At 52.4% G+C, this 13,948-nt stretch overlaps 5 protein-coding genes across 5 annotated transcripts; 1 reads left to right on the forward strand and 4 right to left on the reverse strand.

Moving 5' to 3' along the window:
- Window positions 1-1,028: 1,028 nt before the first annotated feature.
- TRIREDRAFT_52222 (uncharacterized protein) lies at window positions 1,029-3,647 on the reverse strand (the record flags this gene model as incomplete). The annotated part of the gene is made up of 2 exons (XM_006969174.1): window positions 1,029-1,288; window positions 2,087-3,647. Coding segments are annotated over 2 exons (1,821 nt in total), but the record flags the coding sequence as incomplete, so codon positions are not given.
- Window positions 3,648-5,661: 2,014 nt separating this feature from the next.
- TRIREDRAFT_69650 (Hypothetical protein) lies at window positions 5,662-7,243 on the reverse strand (the record flags this gene model as incomplete). Its single annotated transcript, XM_006969175.1, has 3 exons — window positions 5,662-6,130; window positions 6,195-6,693; window positions 6,754-7,243. 3 exons carry the CDS (start codon window positions 7,241-7,243, stop codon window positions 5,662-5,664), a joined length of 1,458 nt encoding a protein of 485 aa, XP_006969237.1.
- A 1,094-nt stretch (window positions 7,244-8,337) lies between these two features.
- Window positions 8,338-9,900, reverse strand: TRIREDRAFT_111739 (uncharacterized protein; the record flags this gene model as incomplete). Its single annotated transcript, XM_006969176.1, has 5 exons — window positions 8,338-9,314; window positions 9,361-9,368; window positions 9,423-9,595; window positions 9,781-9,826; window positions 9,857-9,900. 5 exons carry the CDS (start codon window positions 9,898-9,900, stop codon window positions 8,338-8,340), a joined length of 1,248 nt encoding a protein of 415 aa, XP_006969238.1.
- A 106-nt stretch (window positions 9,901-10,006) lies between these two features.
- Window positions 10,007-11,263, forward strand: TRIREDRAFT_123946 (cellulase signal transduction associated dehydrogenase). The gene is made up of 2 exons (XM_006969125.1): window positions 10,007-10,840; window positions 10,893-11,263. The coding sequence occupies exons 1-2, from the start codon at window positions 10,135-10,137 to the stop codon at window positions 11,099-11,101; spliced, it is 915 nt and encodes a 304-aa protein (XP_006969187.1). The 5' UTR covers window positions 10,007-10,134; the 3' UTR covers window positions 11,102-11,263.
- A 518-nt stretch (window positions 11,264-11,781) lies between these two features.
- On the reverse strand, window positions 11,782-12,711 carry TRIREDRAFT_111742 (uncharacterized protein; the record flags this gene model as incomplete). Its single annotated transcript, XM_006969177.1, has 1 exon — window positions 11,782-12,711. One exon carries the CDS (start codon window positions 12,709-12,711, stop codon window positions 11,782-11,784), a length of 930 nt encoding a protein of 309 aa, XP_006969239.1.
- Window positions 12,712-13,948: the final 1,237 nt, after the last annotated feature.

Consider the following 13,948-nt stretch of genomic DNA (forward strand, 5'->3'; position numbering starts at 1 on the left):
TCGTTCGCTCGCTCACTCAAGCTTGTATGGATATTTGTAACCGAAAAGTGATTTGCCAATCTGAATAATCTAGACGATCGACGACTCAAGCCCTTTCGCAAGTAGACAACAGGCATCGAGGTGTCCCAATTCCGCATGACATACTATCGTATCACAACTTCCACTTCGTCTGTCACGCCGACGGCTGTCCTGTAGGCATCTTCAAGTGCGCCGTCCAAAACGCCTTGATCCTTCCATCCTCAAACAAGAGGTAGTGGCATGCTTTGATCATGTCAGGCTGTTCCCGCGGCCCAAGTTGCCAGTGCACAATGCCCAGATTCTGCGTAACGGCAACGTACCCTTCGTTGTCGTGCGTAATGAAGAACCCGGGGAACTGATTCTGTTCTTTTTGAATCGTCGCATTCACGTAATCTCTGCCCCTGATGATGGCTTGGTCCCCCGAATATTCGGCAGGCTGCAACCAAGTCACGTCTTCGTGATAGAGCGACTCCATTGTCTTGCCGCGGGTGGCTTCGTCGGTTTCTCCAAACACTCTTTCGATGTGCATGCTCATCACCTTTCGCATCGTTTCTGGGTCTTCGTGTGGCGAGGCTGAGACTGAAATGGAAGTTTGTCGCGACCACATGGTGAGTCGAGTGCCCTGGAGGTAGATGCGATACAGACCCTGACGTAGTGAAGGTATAGTATTTCATGGATAACTGCATCACGATGTTAGGCGGCATCCTTGACATTTATAGGCAATCGGCATTGCAAGGCTATGAAATCATCAAGTCTAGTGCTGATGTGGGATGTGGGAATCAGAGGCTATTCTTCCATATCATGACGTTTTAGCTTTCCGATCCGACATTCTTGCATCCCGCCTGGTAGTGTAGGTAACATGAATCTGTGAGGTGTTCATTTGGCATGACGTATAATCATATAAAGGATTGCCCAGCCTCAATGATTCATTGGGGAGACGCAGTAGAAGTCATGGCATGTGCCTTCAGAAGCTCAACTGCACCTTGACGCCTGTTCGCCGTGGCTATTGAAAGCGCCGTTTCGCCTTCCTCATCCTCAGCATCGACGTCTGCATTGTTCGCCAGCAACAGTCTAATCACCGCCTCGTGCCCTCGCCAAGCAGCTCGCAATAGTGGCGTCCGACCGTCAATATCCTTTGCATCGACCGCGGCACCCTTGTCAAGTAAGAGAGCAATGACGCCCGCGTAACCATATTCCGCAGCTAACAAGAGAGGTGTCTCGTCATAGAGACTCCTCGAGTCGACTTCGACGCCTTCCTCCAGTAGGAGAGCTACCACAGCCTCGCGCCCGCTTGCCGCTGCCCTCGACAATGGCGTACGTCTCGTCTTTTCTTTGGAATCGAGTTGGGCGCCCTTGCTATGCAGCAATCTGACCATGGCATCGTGCCCGTTCGACGCTGCCCATGAAAGCGCCGTACGGCCTGCTGCGTCTCTGGCGTCGACTTCAAGCCCTCTATCGAGCAAGAGATGGACTATAGCCTCCTGCCCATTCGCTGCGGCTAATGATAACGGTAATCTCTTCTCATTGTCCTTGACGCCGGCTTCAGCCTCTCCCGTGTCAAGCAACAACTTGACAACACCCGCATGCCCTCTGTAAGCGGCGTAGCCTAACGCTGTCTGGCCGTCATTGTCTTTGGCATCAACCACGACCTGTCCCGTGGCCAACAACTGCCGGACCACAGCCTCGTGCCCGTTCTCCGCAGCATACGATAGGGGAGTCTGGCCAAACTTGTCTTTGATATTGATGTCGACCTGCCCTGTGTCCAGCAAAAGCTGGACCACAGCCTCGTGTCCATTCTCCGCAGCCCATGAGAGCGGGGAATGGTGATGGCAATCCCTCGAATTGATGTTCACTTCTCCTGTGGCGAGTAGCTGCTTGACAATGGCTTCATGCCCATTTTCTGCGGCCAAAGCCAGCGGTGTCATGCCGAAGTCATCACCCGGATCAATCTCGACCAGTCCTGTGTCAAGCAACATCTCGACTATAGACTCCTGGTCAGACATTGCAGCCCACGCGAGCGGTCCTCGAGAATAGTCATCCTTCAGATTGACATTTTCGCTGATCCGACTGGTATCTTGTAGAATGGCGGACAAGAGTCCTGTAAGCCCGTACCTCGCTGCAACCTGCACAAGACTGGACTTTTCCGGTTGACGGTCGAGCCCATTTGTGACCACCCGGTCGAGAACTCGAGCCCACTGATTCAAAAGGTCGCTTGACGGCCAACGGAACAGCTGGAGGAGATCGTCCTGGGAAACACCTAGACTATCGCTCTCATGCGCGTGCGTTGTCCATCCTGTGGCAGCATAAGTTATGAAGGGAAACTGAGCTGCCAATTCATACCAACTGAAGGTTTTTACGTCGCAAAAGTCTTCCATCAAAACATAGTGTATGCATGTCCTGGATAGCAAGAAATGCGCCCTTCCAATGGCTTCGTTGACCGTTGCCGAGCTGCTGTCCAAGACTAGCAGCCCTTTGTCGACGAAGAAGTCCTTGACGGACTGGTGGATAAATTGCACAATATTTGTCTGGGAGGTTGAGGTAACGGACTCAGCCAGTCCGCAGCTCAGCGCTATAACTCGCCGTTCCATGTCCTCGTCAGTGCCATAGTCTTCTGTGCTTCCGCACTCTTTCAAGGACTTGTGCGGGCAATCGGCGTCGACGGCCAGGGCCCAATATACCTCCACAAGTGACAAGGGCCTCACGGCAAAGCAGAGCCAGTGAATGAGCCTCAAGGAAGCGACCTTGTCCTCCATTCTCTGGACATGGTCCAGGTATAGACTGTCCATATCGGGGGGGATAGAGCAGATCTCATCCTGGATCTTCCCCCAACTGGCTCGCTGCCGCTCAAGGCGGAGAACACGCTCCAGCACGAGTCGCGCCCACATAAAGACGCCTGCTGCACGAGAAGTGACCAGGTCCGCAATGGAAGATGCCTCGCGGACAAAGGTCGCTGAGAGCCTTTGCCGCACGTAGGCGGAAACATCATCTCCGTTCTCATCTTCGACACAAATCTCGAATACGCCATCTAGATCTGGCGGTATCGGGTAGTGGCGACAGCTGAAGCAGATGTGAATGTCCTGGGTTGCAGAGGATGGTAAGCTGTCCAGCAGAGACTTGAACTTCATCGCCAAGTCCACCGCATCCGCCTCGCCACATTCATCCAGCGCGTCGACAAACAACCAGATTGGACGAGCCCCGAGAATCCGAGGAACTGAAGCCTCCAGAAAGTGCCACAACTCTTCTGGATGCCACTGCCACGCTTCTGATGGATCACCAATCTCCCTGCACTTCTCCTGATAGCTGTCGACGAGGTCTGACAGGGCTCCGGGTATCTGTTTGAGGATCTGATGAAGAAGGGAGCGGAATAAGCCTAACGGTGCTCTCTGAAGAGCGTCACCACGGCCGTGGAAGAAGAAGCACAGCACGAGATCGCGGTCTGTGGCGCTGGGCATATCTCTTTGCTTGCTCAAGGCGAACTTGAGAAGCGTGGACTTGCCCGCGCCCGGTTTGCCCTTGATCCAGAGTAGGCCTTGATGATTCGCGGCCCAGCTCATGTATGTCTCGTGCTTCAGCAACCACTCGCACGTGCCTTTGACGGCGCGATCGATGTCATTGCCGCGGCTCTGCATTCTCTCAAAGGCCAGTGATTTGAGGCATTCCTGTTCCGGCTGAGATAGACTCGGCTGTATCGGACCTGTGAACTCTTTCGTTAGCATCCCAATCCCCATCACATTGGATCTTGACTCTACATACTTCTTCGCATATGAACCGCGCGCTTCGCAAGACTAGCAATCCGGCCGAGGACCTTGTCATATTCGGGATCTTGGTCCGCAAACTTGACCATGTCGGAGTGCGTACGATGAATGGCGCAGGTATGCTCGGGTCCGCTCTCCCACGGCCTGCAATGAGTGGCTGACGCTTTCGATACTAGAATAGCTGGCTCTCCTGTCATGCTCCATCTGCCCTCATCATCCTGTTATACTCTAGCATTAGCACAGTTCGCCAACTAGCTAGACGTTGGGAAACGCACCTTGATCGCGGTTGGCGACATTCGTGTTTCGTAGAATGAAATAAGCTCAGTCTCCCCCTGGCCTCCCAAAGCTTGTGTGAAATCACGCTGCTGAGTGCTGAGGACCTGCGAGCTATAGGATCCAATAGACTCGAGCAGGAATCGGTTTGGTCCGTTCCCAGCCATGGGAATCAGCGAACGAATATCCATGCCATCATGAGGGACACCAAAGAAGGCGATGCCGTAGACTGCGCGTCTTAATTTCTTATCCAGTTCGTCGCTGGAATTGCTGAGAGAAATGAGAAACTAACAGGGCAATGTGAGATGGCGTTATCGCAAATGGCTGCAGATTATGATGAGCGAACAAACCTGTTTGACGACCAGTCCGCCCAAGCTGTGAGCAATAAATACAATGGGCTTAAACTTGCCGTCAACTGCCAGCATTCGAAGCGTGAAATGAAGCGCAGTCCCAAGGTCCTCGAGATTCTGAAAGCTGTCGCTGTTTGGAAGACTTGAGTCGTAGCCGTATATCATTACGCGTGCAGTATTCTTGCCATTCTCATCAACCATGGCGTGCGGAAGTGAGTCTCTCAGCCACATGTACTCTCCGTTTCGCTCTTTGAACGATCCGAATGCGTGTCCGCTGAGGCCAGATATAGCAATGATGCTTTGAAGCGTTAATTAGTAATTCATCCATTCGTCCATTCGTCCATTCGGAGGGAACCGACTGCATGCACTTACTCGACTTTATGATCCTGTTGGCAGGGCGTAAAGAGACTCGTGATGCTCAGAAAGCCAGGATCCAACGCCAGACTGTGGGACTCGCCGCCTGAATCAGGCAGGGGTATCTTCAGTGGCAGATGGCCGGTGGTATCGAAGAGAACCGTAGCTGTCTGCGACCGCCCGTGGAACTCGATGGCCAGGGACCGTACGGAAGGTCGCGATATAAAGCCTCTTTCAGCGAGGAACGTCTCCAGCCTGTCCTTGTCCCAGTCGTTGGGCACGCCGCGTATGCGATATGTCGGCGCTTTCTTGGGCGCATGTTCATTGCCGCCGCTTGGAGACTGTTTCCACCATTGCGACCACCAACTCAAGCTCATCGTCAAGCAATTGAAGTGAGGCTTTTGATCGACCTGTGAGGTACATGGAGACGTGACTTGTCCGCTGCATACGGACAGGCCTCCGGATGTTTGTGACTGCGATCTTGCTGCCTGAGCGCACAGCCGCTTTGTTCAGGCCACGAAACTACATGGAATTCTCTCACAACTGCTCAATGGTCGGACATCATCGTAAGACGTGCGGGGAGCTACAAGCCAATCCCATGCCGAGGCTGCACACACTTATCAGGGGAGCCTGCAGCTAGGATGTAAGCCTGGGTTCCGAATGTTATTATCAAGGCCTATTCCTGCGAGAGACATAATAATGCAAACCAATTCAAACTCTAGGAGGGGCCTATATAGTCCGTTTTCTTTTATATGTGAAATGTGAGAGCGTAGTTCTCAACACAAATAATTCTATTATTACATACATCTCTAGCATCTACAACGGAAGTAAACAAACCCTCTCCAAGCTGCACGGCTATTCTAACAATATCGACAAAAACAGCAACAGACGTATCAAAGTGACAACTGCCCTCATTTCTTAAACAACTTATAACCGCCAGGAGATCTAGTCTGGAAAACACCCTTTGGATCGTACTTCTTGCTGACGGCCTGCAGCTTCGCGAGATTGCCGGCGCCCCAGGTGCTCAGCACATTTTGCGAAATGTCGGCATAGTTGAGGTAGATGAAGTCGACAAGGTATTTACTCGACTTCAGCAGTGCGCGCTGCTGCTTCACAATGTCGTTGATGACGGACTCAACCAGAGCATCGTCAGACGCGTTGTCGTAGGCGGCCGTCATGTCGATGAGCACGTAGTCAGTCTTTCCTGGGGTCAGGCCAAACATGTTGGTGCCGTTGGTGACAGGCTGGGGTTGGAAGAGGAACTCGATGAAGAGCCCTTCGACCTTTGAGAGAGCCGTGATGCGTTTCTCCCAGATTTGGATCAGCTGCAGGTAGACGGAAGCAGGGGGGTTGTTGAACGTGAAGGTGAGTTGGTATGACCTGAGAGGTTTCCAATCATGATTAGCTCGGACATCTCCTATTGCCAAGGCTGGGTCAGGCTTACCGGCCGGTAGTTGCTGGAAGGTTCTGTCCGAAGTCGTTGACGACCTTGTCAACAGTGGCAAGCTCCGAGACGCCGCCTAGGTTGGGGATTTGGGTGAAGGCATCGTAAACCTTTGGATTGGCAACGTCTTCAACATACCACATGGCATTCGAAACGCCAAAGCCCTGGTTCGTATAGTACACGAACATGCCCATCATGGCGGCGCTGTCGTAGTTGGCCGGCTTCATAAACTTGCTGAAGGCCTTGGCATTGGCCGACAACACGCTGTCGGTGTAATTGTAACTCAGATCGCTGTACCACATGTTGCCCAAGGGAAAGGCGGCAAGGTCGAAGCGGGTTATGATGCCAAAGTTGTTTGATCCGCCCTTGAGGGCAAGCCAGAGGTCGGAATTGGAGCTCTGGCTGGCGTAGACAACTTTGCCGCTAGCGAGGACGACTTCGTAGCCATAGACGTTGTCACAGCTGAAGCCATGTTTGCGGGATAGGAAAGTGATGCCGCCTAGGTAGCTTTGAGTCAGCATTTGTAAATCATGAGATATCAGACACAATGAATACTTACCACCGGTGACGAAGCCTCCTGCCCCAATGCCTGGGACCCGACCTCCCATAACAGTCAGGTTATAGGGCGTAAGCTGGGGATAAATGTCACTGAAGACGGCTCCCGCTCCCAGATGGGCAATCTTGTGGTCTTCGCTCAACGATAGACTGTTCATCGCACGCATATCGACAGTAATGCCGCCATCGACATTGGCGGCGCCGGGCCAGAGGGTATGACCACCTCCTCTCACGGCGAACTGAGTGTTTCCGCTCGAAGTCACCAGCTTGATAAACTGAGAGACCTCAGAAGTGCTGGTAGGTCTGAAGATGCAACCGGGATTTAAATCCCGTTCCTGGCCGCTGTAGTAGGACGAGATGGAAGCATTGTATGCGGTGCTGTCTGGGTAAGAGACACGGCCGGGGATCTTGGCGTCGAGAGTCTTGCATGTCTGAGCAGTTGACGCAGAGACAGATGACACTGCGGCCAATAGGCAGAGAGCGAATGGATACATTGTGTTGAGTAGATAGGTAGTAGACCTTGCTTCGCAATGAACACCAATGAACCACCAAGGCAAGGAAAAGGATAAAGGAGAGACTAGGTGGCTCGTCAAGCCTTCAACGAGATGTTAAAACTATGACAGCTGTAGATGATATGTCTAATAAATAGCGCCATAGCCTTCTTAGTATATAGCTGAGTCTATATATGCTTTTCTTAGGTATTCTTCCACCTGCACCAACTCTCTCTCCCTGATGTTGCCGAAAGTGAGGCTGTCATGGCTTCATGTGGTGCATGACCTCCAAAGGATGCCTCTACGCCACCATCCCAGTGGATACAACTTACATACACAACTACAGAGCTTCGGAATCGGTCGTCGCAATATTCAGTGCCGTTGGTGGCGCTCTTGATCGCTTCCAATGTCAATAGTGTAAGGGGGCCCGGATATCGGCAAGGGCGCCTTAATTACGGACTCCGAAGAAATCTTACTTATGCCACATCCCGTTGTGACAACTCTTAAGGACGATGCCGAAGACCAATTGCGGCGCACTATTCTACTATACACGCCAATGCTGCATCCCAAGGATTCCTTAGTGGTTGAAGCTTTGCCGCCCATACATAACATGTAAGCGACAGGGATTCTCGGATCCCGATTACAATCTCAGTCGTCGGCAGATAGTGCTGACGCTGATCATTTATACTTGGTGAAAGGATCGAAGGATTCAGGGGAGCTGAAAAGCTGCGTTTAGCTCCATCGGAGACCCTTGCCAAGTGTTTGACGCAGCAATGGGGTAGTGCGTGGAGCATTGGAAACACATCACATGTCGATATCGACAAAGGAATCCTTCGTGGAGATCAGTATTATTTGCCCAACCGTCAGACGTCGTCAGCAACATCATTCGTGAGACACGTAAGGAGTCCCCGTAATGACTACGAGTGTAACTGTCTGTTCTAGTACGTGAATCAGGCTATAGCTCTGATGAGGGAGTTGCTAGAGTGTAGAGAGTGTAGCCATGATGTACGAGCGAACATGATTCTGTCTCTATTTCTTCGTGTCTATGTACTATCGCCAGCATCCAGTGTAATATTCCAGAGTAAGATTGTACGCCATCATCTAGAAGCCGACCCATGAGCATATCGTTGACCACTATTCTCCTCTTGATGCCCCTGAGCGTCATCGCGTAGCTTGAGCAACTCCCGTCGAACTGCCGTTAGCTGCGTATTCAGAAACGCATCCATCCTTATATGCACCGCACTGTACATTGGATGGCCTCTCGGCTCGCTGGTGGCTGCGGCAGATTGCTCCGTGTTCCACGAAATGTCCCCAATCAGATCTTCTAGCTCCTGCAGTCTACTGGCGACGACCTGGCCAATGAGGCTCGCCTCGAGACGGCTCTCCAAGCACTGGTCGCCAATGAAGAACGACCTCCGCGACATCTCGACCCTCTCCGCTAGCTGGACACTACCGTCCATGCTCGTGCTACCGCAGCGGCTGCCATAGGTGTCTATAATGCGCCAGTACCAGGCGATGGCCTCAGCGCACATGACAGTCACCAGAAGCTGCAGCTGCGGACTTGCGTAGCAAGGGCATCGGAGAAAGCCACGAATGGCCCGCAGGGCTTCGTAGTTGGTGGACAGGACATTGTCGACAGCCCGAGACAACGGCGGCTCTCCGTGCTGGCTGCCCATGCCGAGCCCGAGGAGGCACGACGGGGAGCAGGAGTGCATTGACTTGAGCAGCCCTGTGGCCAAGCTAAGGCAAAGACCCTGAGGGTTTCGGCACTTGTGAATCTCCGAACATGTCGCTCTCGGTAGTGATGTGGTGTCCGAGATCTCCGCTGTAGAGGGAGGGACAAGCTCGGTGGTTGATCTTGGTGTAATAGAGAAGACGTCGTTCAGCCACTTGGGCGACAGGTCCTTGCTCTCAAAGTTGAATGCTTCGAGATCAGGAGGGGTCAGGAGCTCTGCAACGGATGTGACAAAGCTCTCGACGTCCAAGAAGTCGTCCATTGATGCGTCTGGAGGTGGCAGGGAAGTTCCACGCTCATATGCGTCTGCGGTGTCCATTTGGGGCGGTATGGGGAGGTCTGTATGGCTGTGGTTTGCTCAAAGAGTGAATGTATATCAACGTACCGGCATACCTAAGGGACAATGCGTTTCACGTAGGTAGGCATGATGAGATTGATACTATATACATAGTCATGGCCGGCCGTAGGCCTATCAAGATGACTTCTTCGTCCCGTCTCCCGACATCATCGTTCTCGTACAGCACACGCTCGCTTCTCGAGATAGTGGCAAGCCTGCTAGCTGAAACATTGCCGATATGCACGTCTCCAGCGCCATTCTCCTCTCCATGTCCATAAAACGTCTCTCAGCCGTATTAGAGGGCGCAGCTGCTGGCTTGCTCCCCGTCAGCCCCAAATCCCTAGGCGTGCGAAAACACGCGGACGACGACAAAGGACCCCCTCCTCGATATGATTGGGGGCTGCGGCCTATTTTTCCCTCGTGGGAACATGCATGGGCCAACGCACATTTGAGGGCCGCTGCACTTACGACCAACACACCTGAAGGATCCTTTGGCAGCACTAACGCAATGTAACTGCGTGTCGGCCATTCCTCCGAATATTACATCACACAGTGTCTCGGGGCATTGCTCGTGTATTCCTTCGACATGTTGGAACGAACGTGAACCAGAGTGGATGTATAGCTGTTAGGCTGTGAGTTATAAAGGTTGATGGATTGGGTCGAGGTTGTCAATGTCAGAGCATCTTACCTCTCACGCTTCAATCTTACCTACACGCTTCCTCTCAATCCTTGAACACCAATTGTTGCTCTAGCGCCTATCCTTCACTCATCACTCGCCTCGTACACTAAACTCTTCATCCCGAACAGACACGGCTTGACACAATGGCACCGCCACCGCTCTCCTACACCAAGGTGGCTCACTCAACCACCTACCCTGCCATCTCTCCTAGCTCGCCCGCCCTGTCAACTAATGGCAAGGTCGTCCTCATCACCGGTGCCTCTGGCGGCATTGGCCGTGCCACCGCCGCCTCCTACGCCGTCTCGGGACCGCGAGCTCTTATTCTTCTTGGACGCCGTTCTGATGCCTTGGCCGAAACTGAGGCCCTCGTGCGGTCCAAGAACGCCGATGTCGTCGTGCAGACTCACAAGGTCGACCTTTGCGACGCACCAGCCGTCCGCGACGTCTTCAACAAGGTGGCAGCCGAATTCGGCGGCATCGACATTGTGATTCATGCTGCTGGCGTCCTGGCCCCGGTTGTTCCCCTTGTTGAAGCTGATCCCACCACTTTCCTCGATGGCTACAAGACGACCGTTGTGGGAACGCTGGTGGTGGCACAGGCTGCCGTCCTGGCCAACAAGGAGAAGGAGTTTACACTCGTCAATCTCACAACTGCGGGCATTCTCTTCCCGCCTTTCCCCGGTATGGGTGCCTACGTGAGCAGCAAGATGGCGGCCGTCAAGCTCCTCCAATCCTTTGCTGCCGAGAACCCTCAAGTGCGCCTTCACAACGTGCACCCTGGATTCCTCGACACTGCCATGTCTGCCCAGTTGTCCAAGACTACCAAGCTGCCCTTTGATTACGACGACAGTAAGTATCACAACAACTGGTTTAAAGCCAAACATGCTAATCTCTTCTCTAGTCTCTCTTCCCGCAGACTTCCTCGTCTGGATTGCTTCTCCCGAGGCCAAGTTCCTCAACGGCAAGCTTGTCTTTTCTGCCTGGGACGTTGATGAGCTCAAGAGCCGTGAGAAGGAAATCGTTGGGGGCCCTCCTGGAACCGGCGAGCTGTGGCTCAGCTTCTCGGGATTCCCGCGATACATTGGGGGCAACCTTCTGCCTGGTGCGTAAGAAGCTGGTATGACCGAGCTTAAGCCAGGGATATCTATTGATGAACAGGACGCTCGACTATGGGACTTTACCAAAGAAAAGATGCCGGTCTCCAGTAGCGCGTGGGCGAGAGGAGCAGAGACACTCTAGATAGCACTACAATGAACATTCATCTCTCAACCCAACTTGTCAACTCTACCAACCAACGAATCAACCAACCTTTTTTTCTCCTCAGATCCTCCCATTCATGATCGTAGACAAGACACAGCCCATCACATACGACCATATCCATTAGAGAATACGGGATCCCGTCCGCTCTCCCAGAGTCAAGCTAATGAGAGGCAGATTAGTAGTCAGGTGGGTGACCACTGGCGAACACCGGCTGTTGTATGTTTTGCCTTTTTGTTTCTTTCAAGACCTGGAGCTTTGTATTATATTCTTCCTTGTTGATCTATGGGGATAGGATGCTTCTCAAAGTGCTCAGTCAGTGCAGTGAAGTTGCCGTTTTGATGTCTGTGTAACCAAAGAGGCAACCAAATGTAGAATCTTACTAGTAATGTTAAACAGTTATGCGTATATTGCTACAGTAATGAGCGAGAAATCTATCATAATGAAACAAGCACAGCTGATACTCTTCTATATAAAGCAATCTTCCGGGATGTTTGTTCGTTGTGTGTTTGTCTAGTGTCTGAGTTCCCCTGTTAGAATACTAAACTCTTCGCCGCCTGATGAGTGACAGTCTGCAATCTGAATCGAAGCAATGCTGCAATCGGGGCCACCAGCCATGTTGTTTGCGTCCATGCTGCACCGCCCTTTGGCTCTTGCGAGTATCTGTCTGTGAACTGCAAGATGACCTTGGCAATCTTTGCCAGCTGCTCGACTCCCTGGCCGTTGTTGTTGGAAGATGACGGCCTATGCCAACCAGGTAGATCCTTTTCTGGGCTGGGGCTAGGTGTTGTTCTAGTCAACGTCTCCTGACTTGGCGCACTCTGGAGGACATGGCAATGATGTACCGTGTCCATGAGAGAGATGCATCCGCATGCCACGAGGAGTGCTACACCAGGCTGCTCTGAGCATGGGCATACGAGTATTGTTAAAAGCCTCTGGCATGCGTCTGTGGTTGCTGAGCTGACGGATGTGTGACCCGCCCTTCGTCTGGCGACATCTAGTTGTTCCAAGATAGTGATGGCAATTCTGGCACAGTCGCCGCCGCCTGCATCTTGATAAGGGGCTTGGCAAGATGGTGGTACAGCTGCTTGCTGCTGCTGTTGTTGTTGTTGCTGCGATTGCCGTTGCTGCTGCCGTTGCTGTGGATGGCTCTGATCCTGTCTTATTGATTGCATGCAGAGAAATGTCGTATCGAGGCTCATCTCGCGGCTTTTGCTGCCATCTCCCACAGACCCCATCGTGCTGTCAACTGACATCTCCAAGCATTGCTGCTGGCTCTTCTCCCTCACACGATGTGGCCTGCCGGCTCGACGGGCTGGACTGTAGGAACATGGTTGGTTGAGACTTGCGCAACGAGCGCACGTCGGCTTCTGCTTGTTGCAACGCAGCTTGGAGGCTGAACACAGGTCGCACGAGTCCTTGAGTTTCCGAGCCGGGGCATGAGTGCCGTAAGAGGACGCCATGGTTGAACAAGATACAGTCAACGCGTTCCAACAGGACTGAGTTCAATGGTCTAGAGCCTCACTTTGGACTTGTATGGTATAATCAGCCAGACGAACTAAGATACTCAACTCAATCGCAGTGTAACAATGTTATACTATAAGGCTTGTAGAGGTTGTTTCCCATACCTAGGCTCTGAGCTCACCGTGTGAATTACACAAGGATTGCAAGATAGCAAGGAAACAGGTTGCGATTTCTCCCCCCTAATCTGCGTTCCATCGGTTGGCGGAGCCGCAGGAATGGCTGAAACTAGCCAATGCCCATATGGATTCGACGTTGCATCTGAGCCCAGCGTATGGCTGAGGGTCAGGGTTCCTTTCTGCATGCGGGCCAGGATCCAGCTCCTTCATGGAGGGGGGCCCACGACGGCGTGTAAGAAGCGTATGGTGAGCCGAGAGGCTTCGTATGCGCCTCGCATCAGACACCTAGGTAGTAATACTCTTATCGAAGCGAGCAACGCGGCTGGGTGAGCTGCTCTCGTAGGACTTTGTGACGCTGACCCCGCATAATTCAGGTCTGACAGGCAGAAGTGAGGAGGATGCATGAGGCGAGTGTAAGACGGCAGAAAAGAGCCCGATCTAACGACGAGAATTGCCGCGGCTGGGGAGAATACAAGCCATCAGCATGCATCGCCCAGCAGTTGGCACTTTGGCCCCCTAAAATAGAAATGTTGGGGCTCACCTTTGTCGTTTACGCGTGTGGTATTTGAGATTTGATATGCTTCGTATTTCACAAGATATGCTTCCGTTGACTGCTTATGTTCTGAATGATGCGGGCTTATTATCTGAGATACCAATGCATTGGGAGCATAGCATAAGGGCCGCATCTTGTGTCCATGGACAATATTCATGTAGTATTCCAAGGGTACAGACAAGCAATAGTCAAGGTAGCTCCCGAGATGGGCCTCTGATCAAACAACTTGGCGATCGGAGAATCACGGTCGACAGTATGGATAAAACGGAGCTTTCGCGGCTGAATCTACACAACCTCCCGCTATTGACTGCCCCCATGCTGCAATCTTCAAATAACACGTGGGATGGTTGTTAACGGAGATTGCATCTGAGCAAAGAAATAACTCACTGCCAGTCATCAGTTGCTGAGCTTCGAGAAAGAATGATATATCGACCTCCATTCCATTGAAACGTCCCACATCAGCTGGCCCATATTGCGCCGTCGATAACACCTGGCCTCGCGCTGGTG

Source organism: Trichoderma reesei (genome assembly GCF_000167675.1).
Source record: "Trichoderma reesei QM6a unplaced genomic scaffold TRIREscaffold_29, whole genome shotgun sequence".
NCBI classification, from domain to species: Eukaryota; Fungi; Ascomycota; class Sordariomycetes; order Hypocreales; family Hypocreaceae; genus Trichoderma; species Trichoderma reesei.